Genomic DNA, 18247 nt, shown 5'->3' on the forward strand with positions numbered 1-18247 from the left:
TGGGGAGAAAAAAATAATTATCTTATTTCTGTAATACTTCTGGAAAAGAAGGAGTGATGACAGTCTCAGGGAAAAGTAGATTCCAGAAGTCAACTGTTACGACACAGTCCTGTTTTCCAGTGTTTATTTCTTGACTTTTGTCTCCCTTACGGTGGTACATGGAGTTAGTACACATGGATATAAATACAGCTACACAACTCAGAGCTTAAATCCCTATAATTTTTTCTTCTTAAATTTGCACTTTAGAGTCACATACAATTGTAAATTATGGACCTGGTATATGAATACAAACTATGTGATCTGGGAGATTCATTTTGGTTCTCAACTATTAATAAAATCAAAATATATTATATACATAATACTTATAATATCTACAAGAGTTTATTCTAATAATTAATAACATGTGACGTAGCATAATAGCTAATATGCATTATATATTGAAAACATTCGTTCCTAAAATAAAGGAAATTCATCCATGTTAATGAAGGAAAGTATGCCATAAGGTAATAGTCAGGAACCATTAGATTAATATATAACCCATCAGATATTCCCTTTTAAAATATGAATTGAGAAACAGGAGATGGGAGGTGAGATATAAATGGGATTGCTAGTAACTATATGAAAGTAAATCTGAAAGTTTATTATATAGCATAATTATAAAGAAAATGTGAATAATGTGGAAATTTAGCTAATGAAGAAACAGATGAGTGGGAATAACTAAAACTATAAATTCTTCCCACTTCTTGTTTTACTCCTACATTCTCTTGGTAGATGATTTCTCACTATCTGATTTATACCTAGACACCTCACCTCTTCACTGAATTCCAAATTTATGTATACAGCAGCCTTTTTGACATACTTAGATATCTGCCCAATATGTATCATGAATAATGGGTGCAACAGATCTCTTGATTCTATCTACTCACATCCCCCCACCCCACCAGTCTTACCCATTTTAGTAAACACAACCACAATCTGCCATACAGCCAAGGCCAAAGTCTAAGAATAATACTTCATTTATTGTCCCCTCTTCAAATGTGGCATTTATTCAAGAGCTAAACACAGACATCATACATTCAATTTTCTCCATCTGTTTTGCTAATAATTTAAATGAAACCATCACCATCTCTTGCTGGCACCATTGCAATCTCCATCCAATCAGTCTCCCTAAGTCTCTTCTTGCCTTCTCATAATCAACTTAATAATCATAATAAAACAAAAATGACTTTCAATAATACAATTATTGGGATCTCATCAATAATGAAGACTGTGAATTTTAGCAATAGAAATAACAAGCACTTCATAGTCATGGTTCACTACCATCCATACCTCTCTCCTACAAACAGTAATAATGCCATATAAATAGCCAGTACAAGACAACTGAAATCATTCAATAAATATGTCATTATCAATAGTAGTAATATTATTGATCAATGTTATTAATAGTATTTATTGAATAAATACAAAGACTTTATAAGAAATGTTACCCATTATCCTCAAAAAAACTAATAAAGAAGGTACTAGTGTTATCCACATTTTACATTTAAGAAGACTGAGTCTTAAGGACATTGAGTCTTATATTCCAAAGGCTGAAAACTTGCAAATAAACTGAAAATTAAAATCTAAAAGGGACCATGACAGTAGTGTATGGAATCCCAAATTCTAGGAGCAATTGAATCACATTATTGTGAAAGAGTGCAAACCTCCTAATTCTCACTCCCAAGACTTCAGGTTCTCTCTTGAAATAGTTGCTGTGAGGCATGACTTTACTACATTTTCTCTTTGTCTTGAGGTCCAATAGTTCAGTTTGGGGGGAAGATGTCATGTATGGGAGTCATTATTAGAAAAATTCTCTCTACTTAGGTTAAATAAAAATTCACAAAAATAAACTTTTTCCAGGTGCCTTTCTTTCTTTTTTTTTTTTTTAACTTAGAAGAACTATAATGTGACTTGGTTATTGACTCCCAGGGATTCCATAATTTTCAAGCCACCAGTCAGCATTATGATGACAGGCATTACCAGATGACTGAAATTTAATAACACAAATTATACTGTTCACTCATAAGATTCTCCTAGTTTCTGATATATTCCAATTATAGACAATATAGTGAAACAGGAAAGTTTCATTGAAAGTAAGCACACTTCTGCATATATGAAAATATTTCCAAATATCAAAGACTCTATTTTGTATCTTCATTTGTTTTTAATATTCAAAATTGAGGGTGTCTGTGTCTAATATGTTAATGTCTTTAGCTATCTAGCATATTCAATGTTTTTTTTTCCTTTATTTATTACTCAAATATTCCCCAACCTCTTAGATTCCCCTCCCTTTTGGATCTTGTGTTCTGATCCACCATTGTCAATGCATTACTGTTATTCAAATTCCCTTCAATGACTCCTTATTAACATTCACTTATTTTTGTTTCCAAATACTTGGCATATTATCATATTATTCCTGCTCTGTTCAACATAATTTTGCTAACTCCAAAAGTTATTTACTTCATCAAAATTATATTTTTCTTATCACCGTGGTTCAGATTTTCTGTACCTTTAATTTCCCACTCCTGTGTTGTAGTTTGTATATCTGGACAACTTTTTTTTTTTTCACTTTCAATTAAATTTTATTTTAATGCCTTTCTGATAAAAAGGACAATTATTCTACCATATTAATGCATATAAAATGTGTCTTCTAATTTAATTCTAAACTCTGTAACTTGCTGTTTACATATATATTTTATTTTCATTCAAATGTTACTATACTCAATTAGAAACAAGGAAAATTCCATGTGAGTCTACTGGTTTTCATTACAGAACCTGGAAAATCTGATGATAGTGAGCTTTGAGGTAGGTGCATTATTTGTTTCCATTTCAAATCAATCTGTTCACCATTGTTTAGTAGATGGATGGGTCATAGCTGTCTGGGCGCAGTTACACTCTCTAATTCATTCATTAGGAGTAGTTATTATCACCTGTGTAGCCTTTACTAGAGCAATTTCTTAATAAGCTTCTAAAAGAGGGGAGAATGTGAAAAGGAGGATTTTCTGCTAATTACCAATTTCTTAGCCGCTTCTCTATGTACATGGATTGTTACTTAAGAAAGTTTAGAAGATACTTGTGAAGAGATTCATACTTATGGAATAATGTTTTAAATTTTCTTTTCATGTTCTTTTTACACTGTAGAATACTTTTCAGTTTAACAACCTCTGACACTGACCTGCTGATATATTTGCTCAGGAATGAAGAGGGCATGTTTACTCCATTCCCACTGAAATATGATTCACATAACTATGAAAAAGGATATGTTTTTAACATTTTTATCCCCTAGAGCTACCAGCAAATGATTCCTCTACTGATTTCTTCAAAGCATTTTTCATATCACACAAACCACAGTTTGTACTGCTCCTACTTGTGAGGAATGCTTTTCAACTGACAACTTTTTTTTTAATTTTTGTAGTTGTTGATGGACTGAATGCCTTCGTTTTTATTTATTATTTTTATGTGGTGGTAAGGATCAAACCCAGTGCCTCACACATGCTAGGCAAGTGCTCTGCCACTGAACTACAGCTCCAGCCCTGACAACTGTTTTTTTAATTAAAACACATTCATCTGAAAAGTAATTAGCATAATGTGTAAAAAGGTGGGAAACATTGGACTTACTGACATGGATAAAAAACTGAGTTTTTGTTCATTATATATTTTTAAATCATTGAATTCCATCTGTGAAGTGAAAATAAATATTTTTTTCAATAAAAATAGTACAGACCCCTACTTTCAAAGTTCTGCCTGCTTCTCTGCATGTAAAAGCACAATGATTGTTTTAAAAATCACATTTTCCTTTTCACAATTAAATTTGAAATTTTCCAAAAATAAATTAAGAAAACACTAGGAGTATTGGTACAACTGAATATAAACAAACATTACTTGCACAATTTTTGTGAAAACTCTTCATGTATCAAAAATTGTTTTCCTTCTGCTTTCTTTGAAAATACACTTTACCAAATACAATAAATATTCCCTGCACAGGCAATGAAAAACCATAAGCATTATGAATAAATATCAATAATATTCACATATAAAATTGATATTAAAATACATAGAATTATGAATAAATGTAAGCAATATTAAAAGCCCAAGGATATAAAAACTCTAACTGTAAAGACACATATGGTCCACTTTTTTGGAGGGCACCCTGTCAGCACTCATCAGATTTATAATTTTTATATTATTTGATATAGTATTTACATTATTAAAAATATATTCTATGAAATAAACCACAATAATGTATTTCTTCTTGTGAAAAAATTAGAGACAAATGGAATATCTAGAATAGGTAAATAGATAAATTACAGTTTTCCTACATTTATGACTATACTATCAATGTTAATATAGCTCACTAATCCTTCAAAACATTTAATAACACATTCAGTAAGTATTTAATAAGAACCTGTTTTTACCAATTTTTATGTTGGGTACATATCAGTAAAAATCTAAGACAAATTCTCTGCTTCCATGAAAATTTATTTGTAGATAGTTTAAAAAAAATATATATATATATACACACACAAATATGTTTGTTGATAGACCTTTTTTTATTTATATGTGGTGCTGAGAATCAAACCCAGTGCCTCACACACGCCAGGTATGTGCACTACCACTGAGCCACAGCCTCAGCCAGTGTAGATAGTCTGTTTAGAAAGAAATTTTTTAAAAAAATTACCAGAAGTAAAGTGCTAGAGAGAAAAATGAAGTGAGATAAGGTAGGGGTGAGTGAATGAGGGAGGTGTTCTTTTATATGAGGTAATGGGGAACACTTCTCTGATGTGGTGATATTTGAAACCTGACTCCAATGCAAGCTAACAAGATATCTCAAAGAACCCAAAAGGAGGAGGAAAAGGTAAAATCAAAGGGCACAAGTGAAGAGCAAGCACAGTTTATTTGAGAAACAGCAAGGGGCCAGTGCACTAGAGATCAGCTTGCAAGGCTGGGCGTGGTAAGAAATGAGTTCAGAGAGCCTTGGGGAGTAAGATCACAAAGGCTCTGGCATGCTGTCAGGAGGATTGTGGCTTTCACTTACAGTAAGATTTCAAACCACTATAGGGTTTTGTCATGAAGAATGACAAGATCTGGCTTACATTTTAAGTGGGTCACTCTGGTTGCTGTCTAGATAATTGGCTGAAGGAAGGAAGTGAGGAAGGGACACCAGTTAAAATGCTATTGAAATGGTGCAGGTGGAGGGAGACAGAGTCTGAATTAGGAGAGCTGCAGCAAGAGTAATGATTCAAGATAGACTTTAAGGTCATCCTGACATGATTTGTTAATGGTTTGGATATGGTGTACAAGAGAAAAAGAGGAACTGTCAAGTATGAGATAAATTAGCACATTTTGATATAGAAGGTAGTCTGTGATATATTGTCAGGTGAGATAAAAGATATCTGCAGAAAAAAATGTGTATATTGGATACATTTTATTAAGAAAAAGAGATCTGGAAAGGTAGATATTAAGATTTAATGGCAGAAACATATGTATAATCACTCTATTTTTTATTTCTAAAATGGCCTAGAAAAATAAATACCAACTTTTTCCTTCAAAAAATGGAGGCAGAAGGTGGAAATTTGAACATTTGACTCCATTGATTTTGATATTATTGAGTATGCTAGCATGTATTATCCATCTCATTACTATTTGATTATGTTTTTATTTTTTGGTGGTACTGGGGGTTGAATCCAGGATCTTGCACACCCAAGGCACTGTTCTACCAGAGTTTTACCTCCCTGGCCCTCTACATAACTTTTAAAGCAATTGTAAAAGCCTAACTCACTGGAAGAAAAAAGAGATTAAAACATGTATGATGAGTTTTTAAATTAGAAGTTAATGTAATTCAGATAAATGACTTGGAATTTTCAATACCATAAATACTAAATGAATCTCCAAATACAACTTTTCAATTGACAGTAATTTAATCATTGGATATATAAATCTTACCATCTTCATTTTTCTATGACATAGAAGCTAAGCTGTATTTCTAAATGTAATCTCACTTAAAATTAACAAAAAAAAAAAGGACATTTGATTAGTATACCAAGCAGCATGGGAAACCTATCAGCATATAGTACAGTGGAAAAACAGGCTATGGAAAAAATGTCCTGTATTCAAATATTTCCTATGACATTGGATAATAAATAAATTTAGAAAATCTACATGGTCTTTGTCAAGCACTGCACTGAGTGGTGCTTATCAGACCATTCAGAAGTATCACCCTCTTGGTTGGAGAGTGCAGTGGGATATACTTAATGATGACAGTCTCTTCCTGGTACACCATAAAACAAGAGGACAAATTGCCAGTTTTGATAATAAAGGATTACATTTTCCAAGAACTCTGGCTATATAGTTTCTCTTTCTCTCTCTGTTCCAAGTACATTGCAGTTTTCTAGACTGCTGAAAAACCATCTTAACCCTCTGACTTTATCAGTCCTCTTTGTCTGCTTTCTACCTTCCTTCCTAAAGACAGTTCTACTTTCATCACCACCCCAAGTGATATTTTATCATAAACATCTTAACATCAGGGATTGTCTCTCAAATACCTAAATCCTCTTCAGCAAAAAAGTATGTGCATTTTTACCAACAGGCATTAGTAACAGAGTAGTTAATTAGAAGCATTTTGTAAATACTATACATTTACCAAAAATTCATCCTCATTAGGATAAAAGATAATAAAACTTCAAAGGTGTACTTTAATTTCTTTGTGTCCCAAATATGAGATAAGGTATGCAAGAAAAGAGAACTGAATCAAATGAGAGATTAAAAAGTAATGCTGGGTAGCCAGGCACAGTGGTGCATGTCTGTAATCCCACTGTCTCAGGAGGCTGAGCAGGAAGATCACAAGTTAAAAGCCAACCCTAGCAACTTAGCAGCTAAGAGAAACTCTGTATCAAAAAAATAAACAAACAGGACTAGGGATGGTGCTGAGCAGTTAAGTGCCTCTGTGTTCAATCCCGTCGTACACCAAAAAATAAATAAATAAATAAATTAAAAAGTGCTAGGTAGACAAATCGAAGTTACTGGACTTGTGTCATTTAGTTATAAGAGCATATAAGAGCAATATTGGTCATGCTGGGGCAGGGAGAGGGGGACTTGCCTTCTGCCAGAGAATTTCTTAATTATTTATTCTTATAAAAGAGATTTGAGGGACTGGGGTTGTAGCTCAGTGTTAGAGCACTTGCCTTGCATGTGTGAGGCACTAGGTTGGATCCTCAGCACCACATAAACATAAATAAACAAAATAAAGGTAAAATAATTTGATCTTTTAATAAAGAGAGAGATTTGAAACAGTGAATTAATTAAGAAATAAGTAACAAACTTTTTTTTCCCACAATCATAACAATACTGCCAACATTGAATATCAGTTCTTCATTAAGTAAAAAGAAAACCAAAACGTTCTCACTAAAATAGACTTCATAAACAAGAACAGTAAAAGAATGAAAAATAAAGCTGGGCTAAATTACAAGAAAATTGTATCTAGCCACTACCACCTCTCTTAAATCACTAATTCTAACAGAAATTATTTCAGTGGTTAATAATGAAGAAGTAATTAGACATATTAGACATCAGTAGACAATTGTCAACATGGAGATGACAGTTACAATGTCTAGGCAGCAATACAGACTACTTGTAAAGTAATAAAAAGTAGATAAAGTTGAACTTGGACATATAAACTAAAACAGTAATAATAAAAAATGATTTTACAGATCATAAGGTTAAAGATTTGAGAAATAATTAGTGATTAAAGAGTAAGGAAATCTTAGATTACTATTCATGAATAATGATGATTTGTTTCTCTTCAACTTCCATTGTTCAGTTGTTTTAATTTTAAAAATCCAATTACCACAGTCATTTTTCCATGAACTAATATATCACAACTGAGAAAACGACACAGTCTTTGATTTCACAGAGCTACACCCTCATGAAGGAGCCAGCCACAACTCAGTGCGCCTCAGAACAGCAAGGGCAACAAAGGTTACCCTAGCGTTGCACACAGGGTACCATGGGAACATCAGTGATTATCTCTGCGTAAGCAGTCATAGGCTTTATAGATTAGGGCATAGAATCAGTATTTGAACTAAGGCAGGAATAGTTTTTAGCAAAGCAAGAACTAGAAACTAAGAGAATCAGTACTAGGTATAAATAAGCACATGAGAAATTATCACACAGGATGTAACAATGGTTGTTGTGGTTGAAACATAAAGCCAATGGGGAAAGAAGGGACATGAAAAAAAAAAAAGCAAATACGAGGTTTCCATGAACCTTAAATATCTGCTAGTCACCATAACTTGGGATACTGACAAGTCATTGAAGGTTTTAAGACTGTTCCCCTAAACAGAATTTCATTATTTAGAAGACATAATGATCCAAATCCATTTAATGTAGTGAACCCTACATAAACTATGGATTGTGAGTGATAATGATATGTCAATACAGATACATCAATCATTACAAATGTGCCACACTGTGGAGAATTTTGAAGCCCTGGGGACAGCTATGCAAGTGTGAGGTTAAGGGTATATGGATAATCTCTGCACCTTCTGCTCCAGACTTCTGTGAATATATAACTGCTCTGAAAATACAGTCTCTTCTTTTAAAAAGGGAGAAAACCTGAAGATTTTTACTGAGAACATGCTGATTTAGTATAGATTTGCCACATTTTCTCTTTTCTACATACATTTTGAAGAATGATAATATTTTCTAAATACCAAAACTGATTTTATTTGTCATATATCTGTTCTCTTTCACTTTTCTGTGGTGTTTAATCTTCTAATTTTATTGACAATTGCATACATATTTCATCATTTAATGATAGCTATAAATCTATAATAACATTTATGTGCTATGCCAAATATTTTAAATTTATCATTTCACTTGACTCCTAAAAAAAAAACCCATAAAGGTAAGCAATATTTTAGTTAGTTTACAGACTAGGAAAATAATTATAAAATAAGTTGACATAGTTAAATAAACATGAGCAAAGTCAAACTCGTCTATTTTTATTTTATAGAACTAGTAATATATGCTATTTATTTGAGTAAGCTGGGAACCTATTAAATCTCCAAGATATAATTTTAAAAAAAATCTTCATTATCCTGAGTCAAATATAAATTAGCTGATAGTAATATTTCCCTGGCTGCACAATTCAGACAATACAAGCATGAGTGAAAAGTACTTCATTTTAGGGAACCTGTTGGCTCTGAGGTCCATATTGGGCAGCACAGTCATATACAGGACTACTGGATGGGAAAGTAGATATGAAATCAGAAAAAAAAAACACTTATGAGAATAATTTCATCAACACAGGGTAAAGATGATGGTACTTTGACTATGGATTGCAATAATGGGGTTAAAGGTAATCTAATTCTGGGTTTATTTTAAAGCAATGTCACAGAAATGTGTTTTCTTAATTGATTTACAGTCTTTGTAAAATGATGTCAATATACCTCCAATATTTTGTATTGAGGAAGGGGATTCTAGAATTTCTCTTTTGTGAAACCATGAAGACTGAGGAAAAAGCTGTTGAGATGGGTCAGTTTTGTATATACTGGATAAAGACATTCAGTTAAGGAATTCAGAGAAGCCAAGCCTGGAAATATACATCCAGCTTTCAAGTAACATGTTTAAATCCTTGAGAATGAATAAAGTCATGTGGAGGATATATGACAATATAAGAGTTGAAGTTTTTATTCTTGGAGTAGAAACCAGTCAAGGAAATGGAAAAGGTAGAAGGAAAAACAAAATAATGTCAGGGAAGCCAAGGGAGAGGACTATTTTAAAGTAGAATTAGTCAATATGTATGAAAAAGGCTACCCATGAATTAAATAAGAGGAAGGATAAGAGGAAGGATAAATTAGACTTTTGAATTTGACCATGTGAGTGTTATAGATGATCCTGCATTGTTTTGGTGCAGGAAAAAGTCAAGTAATATGGTTTTGTGAAAGAAGATGGTAAATATAGATGGTTCACTCATGGAGACAATATATAGACGAATTCTTAAGGAATTTTGTAAAGAAATGTATAGAGGGGGATGTGTATAGTAACATAATACATACAGGCTGGTGGTTGTAACACAATTGATGATACAGAGCACTATTGATATCAAGAAATACATACCAGGAACTACAAAATTCATGTCCCTTATATTTCAATAATGAGTATGAAATCTTAAGTTTGATTTTATTGTTATCATCTTTAACTTCATTTCATTAGAAATTTTACAGTTCCTTCTCCAGCAAAATGTAGGCTCCTAATCTTTCATTTATATTTTAATACCATTCTGTGTACATATACATCATGTGTATATATATATATATATATATATATATATATATATGCATATACATCAATGTATATATGTGCACACAGACCCACATGTGTATATACATAGAAGCACAAGATATATGTACATATACACACAAACACACACATGTAAGTAAATAGATATAGTCACTATTATAAGACCAAATGAACAGGTTGAACCAAATTATCTTTTAGCCACCAAACTGTCTCTGACACAATAAATCTTTCTTAAAGCCTGCCTGCAGATTTGCTATATTCATTGGAAGTATGTGTTTGGGTCACTATTGCTTATTTTCAAGTCACTATCCTTGAAGCTGGCCTATTTATGACCCATTATTCTTAATTGAAAAAATATGTTTAATGCACCAATTCAAATTATTTATGAAGTAAACAGGTGAGGCTGTTTTTTCTATATCTAAACCTATTACAAAATTGTGCTCATTGTTCCATTTTCCCTCTAACAATTACTGTTTTATTTCTATTCAATTTCAGTAATCCATACCACACTTACAGAATTTAGAGTAGTTATGTTTGTTACTTTATGATGAAAAGAATTTTACATTATTGTTTATTTATTATTATTATTCATTATTATTATTTATTTTATGTTTAAATACATCTGATAAATGAACAAGTCAATCTCACTGAGTGTGTACTAAATACAAGATATTGCTATCAGAATTTTAAAATATGATATGGATCACCATTCTAGGTCTGTCTACACCAGCAGTGTCTTAAACTACTAGAGCAGCCACATTTACCAACCTTGCTTTAGATTTAAGGCAGATGGACTTTCAAAAGTCCTTGAATTAATAAACACAAACAGGTTTGAACTGATGGCCTATTTTCAAACAAGTCAATAAAGCAAGTATTTATTTTTAAGGCTTGACTTTGAATATTTAGTTCTTCAACAAACTTTATAAATTATTAACACTTAAAATCAGCTTATTAGGGTTTATGGGAGATAAAAATATAATCATATTTTGAGATATGATTATGCCTCTCAAGGGATTTATAATTTAATGCTAGGGAGAAAAGAATAACAACATGAATCCCCTTAAAACAATATTTATAATACAATGTAAATGTGATAAAGCTATTAATCAAGTATATTGATCATTGTGTAATTTTCCTACTAAAAGTGTCCTAAACTTTAGAAGTACCACATTTTCATTAAGTAGATCTATAGAGAATAGCATTTTAACATAGTTTTTACACACATGCAAAGATAACTCCCATTTTTTTTGTGTACCTGTTGTTTCAGAATAAAAACATCAGGGTATTTCCTATTGTCTTTCTTAGACCTTTATTTAAAAATTAACTGTATTCATTAGTTGTGAATTCATGACTCTGTTGTCAAAATTTTTTGCCTTTTTCATGTTTGTAAATTTAATTCTAGGCAATTACATCTTTAAAATATCCTAACTGTGCATCATAAATACATTATTTATACTTGTAATTATTGTATGGAACCACTATTCATAGAATGGCTATCATTCCTTTTTATTTAACAGACTTCAATGTTTTGGTGATTCGCTCTATTTTCAAAAGTATAAAAAAATCTGAATTCAGGTCTTGAGATTAGTCTTAAGAGAAAATAAAATACTTTCAAACTCATTTTGCTAAATCCCTGACCTTTATCTCCAGAGTCTACCCAAGCTTAACAAATGATCATCATGTGAATATTTATTACTTCTAAAATTTCACTTAAAAATCAAAAGCATTACTATAAATTTCATTGAACCTGAAGTATACAAAAAAGAGAACTATGGAAATTATCTACTGTCGTTTAAATAATATACAAGAACTTGAAATTTTTGACAAAGATTTTATAATGTATAATTGAACTTCATACTCTCATAATGAATTCTTAACAGCTTAACATTCTTTTCTAAAAGTTTGCATAAAACAAACACCTTATGTTTTTGATTAGCTAACTTTGCATGCTTTAAAATCATTATATTTAATACATATTTTTGAGAAGCCAAAATTTTTCACTGATATTTTAAAAAAACAAAAACCTTAAAGGTTAAGTTCAAATTAAAATGTGGACTTTTTAATGTACTCAAATCTGGGGCCTAAAAACGACAAACTGCCATAGAAAAAGAATCTTTCTACTTAAAAATATATGCCATACATGTATATTCTGTTTTCCTAGAAACTTTTCCAACCTGGCTCCTATGGAGCTGCAGCATGTACATCCAGAGGAGAAGTAACATCGGGGTCTGGTGAGGCGGTCTCTTCAGTGCCTTCTTGAATTTTCCCCCCTTTTAGCAGTGTTGAAAATAGGTCTGGAAAAGCATAGGAAAGCTATATCAAATTTTCCTTAGGAGGTTTTTTCCATACTGTTTTATCAATTTTGCATGGTGAAGGTGCTATATGGTATGACATTAAATATTCATTTTCACTAATGAGTCCTCCCATGTCAAATTAACAATATCCTCAAAATAAAGAAAATTACATTATATTAATTCAAATTAGGATATATTTGAAAATATGCATGTGTGAATTAAATAAAGGCATCCTTATAACTACACATACATATATACAGTTTCTAGGGAAAGCTGAACTATTTAGGATGGTATTTTTATACAAAATGAAATATGATTAAGGACAATCTGGGACTTTTTATAGGCTCTCTTTATAATCTGGACTTATTAAATATTATATGCTCTTAAACAAAAATATGAGATGAATTGTCTAATAAGAAGTTTTCCCATGTGTACTACATAGAATATTTTAATATATATACACATATAAAGCTCATATATGTATATATATATATATATATATATATATATATATGTGTGTGTGAGTATGTGTGTGTGTGTGTGCTAATCCCAAATTAAAATATATCTAATTATATTTTGACCTTGATTAATAAAAGGTATCAGGGAATCGTATATGATCCTTAATTTCTTCAAGTAAATAGCAAAATTATTTATAACATAAAAATATTTTTATTTTTCTCCAATATTGATGTGACAAGTAGGTAAACAATTGATGATTCAATATATTTACAATATTTTTACTAAAATATACAAAAATGTTATTCATATGAGTACCATCTTTAGCTTTATTTAAAAATAACATGATAATACATATTTAAGGAAGACAGTTTGCCAAAATAGTAACCACTAATCTAAATGCTCTTAGTGTTGTTGGATCATTACTACTTGCACAAGGCTTGAGTAAACATTAAAGAAACAACACTATTTGAATCCTTATATTATGAATGCAGTGGACAGAAATTGTAAATGATATCACTCCCTCATTTCTTTGGGGGGCTAGAATAATAAAAACAAGTAATAACAGTTTAAATTTTACAAAGCTACAAAGAAAGATAATAATTTAAAGCTATCATAGTTGAAGGACTTTTTACCGACCTATATTTTCATATTTAAGATTTACAATCCTTTACAAAAGGGACATCTGAAGTATGTGATTATTTTGTGTTACTGTTAAAATCACATGAAGAACATGAATTTTTACAAATATTCCTAAATCTACTTACACATGACTGACTACAGCATAGTCATATAGAGAAAAAAAATTATAGCTACTCAATGTCTTTTATTTAATAAAATACAAATCTATCAGAGCTTATTATTTTTCCTGATACATTTTGTCTGATTATTCTTAAAGTCTGTATTTGACTATTTCAATGTCATGGTTAATAAAATAATAAGGTATGTTGAAAAATTAGTTTTTAAAAACAAATTATCACTTGTATAAGTGGTAATTTACAACTAAAATTAGAAATTACAAATGTGTTAATATAATTTCTTTAATAATTTGACAGAATAAAATTAAATCAAGATAGTCATTACAAATGAAATCTAAAAGTAGAAATGAAAATTATAATTGCAACCAAAGAAAATCTGACAGAAATTCATATTATCCTTCTGACTAATGAAGTTAAAAACTAAACAAAGTGAAGTTTCTACTTACAAACAGCTTTCTTTCTTGCTGAAATATGTGCAAATTTATTTCTCCTTGAAAATAAAACCCACTGAAACAGGAAAATGTATTGCACATTTTGAAAGAGAAATATTATCGAAGGCGTATTTTAGCATGAATAATACAATATTATTGAGAATAACGGTGATTTAATGACAAAAAATTCTACAGTGAGGATGACCACAAACATGATATTGTAGATATTTAGAAAAAATAATTTAACACTAAACAATCAGAAAAAACCCTGCTTAACTGAAAATGTGATCAAAGATAGGCAGCTGTGACAAAAACCCTTCAAACTAAGGTCAGATATCACAGATAGTAGTTGTAACATAAGCAAATGAAAGCTTTCCAATTCATTTATAAAATGAATTCTGTGTTAAAGACATCTTTTAAATCTGAAGCAATCACAGTTCAAACAAAGAAAAACAGTAAGATTAGTTTGATTTGAAAAAGGGCTCTCATCAATTTCTGCTGATCATGTTGTCATTTTACTTCAGGAAAGCAAAATTCAAAAGATTAAAAGGAGCATGCTATGAAAGAAAACAAACAAAAAGAACCAGGGAAAATTTTGTCACTGAAAAAAGAACAGTCCCTGAGAAAACTTTTCAGTTATAAGATATATAAACTAAGCACATTTTAGAGCTGATACTAATGATCACTTCATTTTACTTGACTTAAATACTGAATATATGTTCAAAAAACTTCAGGTACTTCAGTCCCCCAAAATAATATGTTGAAATGCAATGACCAATGTGGTGATTTTTGGAGATGGAACCTTTAGGAGGTAATTAGGTCATAAGAATTGACTCCCCCCCGCCCCCTGCCACCATACACACCACCATGAATGGAATCAGTCCCCTTAAAAAAAAAAAAAAAAAAAAAAAAAAAAAAAAAAAAACACTCCTCAAACACTCTTGGCCATTCCACAATGTGAGGACACAGTAAAATAAAGAACAATCTATGTATGAGGAACATCCCCTCTCCGGTTACCGAATCTTCCTCTGCCTTAAATTTGAAGTTTCCAGGTCTTTAGAATTATAAAAAACAAACTTCTGTTTTTATGAGCCACCCAACCTATGATAATTTGCTATAGCAGTCTGAACAGACTAAGTAAGGTGCTATAACAGGAGGCAAATGACATATTAGCACATACATGTTTTTAGTATAATTATCTCAAATTAATAGACAGAACACACGCGTACTGATATCAGCAAATATTTAAAGACCATACAGAAAATTGTTGCAGGCAATTTAAAGCAGCATTTTATAAAAGAGTAGAAACTGCAGTTCAAAGGAAGGTGGAGTTTTCTAATCATACTGTTTCTTCAAATACAATGAGGAATAGACCAATGAAGCAAGAGAATGACAGCAAGCTCATGAACACTATTAAATGTTCCTATGGTATAAAACAAAAACTAACACAATTATCTGGCATTAAAGTGTTTTAAAGTTACCAATGATGCTGGAGGGCAATGTGTGTCTTCTACTACTATCCAAGCTCATATCTGAAATTCTAACCGCATATATGGTGTTATTAGGAAGTAAAGCCCTTTTCTGGTAAATTAGATCATGAGAGTAGAGACTTCACAAATGGGATTGGTGCCCTTATTATTGGACCTCAGAAAACTCTGTTACCTCATCCAACAAGTGAGGATACAAGTGAGGATACAAGCAGCAGTCTACCAACTATATTCAATACAGAAAATGGCCCTCACCAGAACAGACCAAGTTCACCAGAATCTGATAATGCACCCTGATATCAGGTTTCAGCCTCCAAAACTGTGACAAATAAATAACCATCATTTAACAGCCATAAGGACTGTGTGCTTTGTTATAATATTAGAATCTAAGACAAATACCTACTGGGGTGATGTGCTACAATGCCCTAATGCCCCCATTTTTGGCAAAGTATATCATGAAACATCTCTCTACAGTGAATATTTTGGATAATATTGATCTGGAGCTAAAAATAGTATATGTGACAATGGACAATGCTTGTGGTAGAAAAAGAGCAAAATTTTCTGTTGAGTAGCTTATTTTCTTAGTTGGTTTGGTCTGCAATACCAAGTACCATAAATAGGTAGTTTAAGTAAAAAATGTTTTTATTTCAATGTTATGAAAGATGAGAATTCCAAGAACAAGTTACTGGTAAACCCAGTCTCTGGTGAGGGCACTCTTGTTTGCTTACAGATGGCCGTTTTCTCATAACAACCAAGAACAGAGTGATAAAGTAAACTCTCTTCTTATAGTTATAAAACTCAGTCATGGGGACCCCATCCTGATGACTTAATTACCCCCCAAGGCCTCATCTTCAGATACCATCACACTGAAGATTAGGCTTCAGCACATGAATTGGGGGGAATAAACATTTAGCCTATAACATTCCACCCATGGGCCCTGAAAATTGATGTCCTTTTTGCATGTGAAGTACATTTATTCCATTCTAAAAGCCCCCCCAAATTTTAACTTATTCCAGTATCAACTCTAAAGTCCAGCATCTCATCTAGATATTATCTAAAACAGATGCAGATAAAATTGGGTATTTTTCCTGAGGCAAATTCCTAGCTGTCAACTTGTGAAACAAAAGTTATATGTCTCCAAAATATATAATAGACATTCCCATTCACAAACGGAGAAATAGGAAGGGAGCAGGAGGTGACATCCCAATCAAGTAAAAAACCTAGTAAGGAAAGCTCTGTGAGGTCTGAAGTCTTGAGAATAATCCTCTTTGGCTTCATGTTAAAACTTCTGGGGACTCAATAGGATGGCAATGCCACCATTATGGCTCAGAAAATTCTGCCTCCATGGTAGCTCTCTGTGGTAGCCCTATCCATGTCTCAGGCCTCTGCTGGGCAAGGGTCATGCCCTCATATCTCCACGTAGCTTCTTTTACGGCCATTTGTCCTACTGTGACCTAAATTATGGCCCTGATGATCTCTGAATTGCCTTTTGGGTTTTTCCTTTCCTTTTTCTTGAACAACAGAACATATTCTCAGCCTTCCTCTATTCTATCCCACATTAGGCCCTAATGGCATTCTTTCCACTGGTACAATTCCATCTCTATTCCTGGCTTCTGGTGAGAAGCTGATTAAATCTGTTTTTCATACCCACACCAATTTCCTTACCCAATGGTCTCTCTGCCACATCTTTGGCATCCTCTTCCGATCATGCTGTCTTATTGTTTACATTATGGACAGGCTGATAATTTTCCAAATCTTTTAAGTTCCAGTTGCATTTGCCTAACAATTCCAACTTCAATTCATTTATTTCTATTCACATGTTCCTATAAACAGTCAGAAGGAACCTTCAATAATTTACTTTGAAATCCACTCAGGAAAAGAAATAATAATAACTTGCACAATCTACCTTCCGCAATTAACTAGAATAGAAACAATTCATGCAAGTTACTTGCCACTTAATAATAAGGATTTTCTTTTTGCCACTGACCAATAACATAGTTCTCATTTGTCTGAGACCTCATCAGAATAGCTTTATTGTCTGTATTTCTACCAACATTCTGTACATGATTATTTATGTATGCAACAAGGAAATAGGAGCTTTCTCTGCAGCAATTTTTTTTCTTTTTGAAACTTCACCAAAATCAGTTTTAAAAATCCTTTTGTACAAATATTGGATTTTTCTAGTATGTTGTCATAAAACTCTCCTAGCCTCCACCCCATTACCTAGTTTCAAAGTCGTTTCCAAATTCTTAGGTATTTGTCACAGGATCATCCCATTTCTCAGTACCAATTTGTCTTCTTCCATGCAGTTATAATGGAATATTGGAGACCAGGTGGCTTAAAAAACAAACATATTTCTCATAATTCTGAAGGCTTAATGTCCAGGATCAAGGAAGATATACTGTCAGGTGAAGGTATTCTTCTTGTTTTTAGATGGCCAGCTTCTCCTAGTATTCTCACATGGCAAACAGGAAGACGGGGGG

General features: G+C 32.0%; 1 protein-coding gene across 10 annotated transcripts in view; it reads right to left on the reverse strand.

The window, feature by feature from the left end:
- Epha6 (EPH receptor A6) overlaps positions 1-18247 on the reverse strand; it is an 850021-nt gene that overhangs the window by 713635 nt on the left and 118139 nt on the right. For 3 of the 10 annotated variants that reach the window (XM_046455348.2, XM_046455347.2, XM_046455346.2), the window contains exon 3: positions 12513-12632. The exons of the other annotated variants lie outside the window; for them this stretch is intronic. In XM_046455348.2, coding sequence (XP_046311304.1) covers positions 12513-12560 — 48 coding nt within the window. In that variant the 5' untranslated portion in view covers positions 12561-12632. The remainder of the gene's footprint in view (positions 1-12512; positions 12633-18247) is intronic. 10 annotated transcript variants of the gene reach the window in all.

This window comes from Marmota monax, unplaced genomic scaffold, assembly GCF_021218885.2.
Source record: "Marmota monax isolate L192 unplaced genomic scaffold, Marmota_monax_Labrador192_F-V1.1 WCK01_AAM20220418_F8-fsc00053, whole genome shotgun sequence".
NCBI lineage: Eukaryota > Metazoa > Chordata > Mammalia > Rodentia > Sciuridae > Marmota > Marmota monax.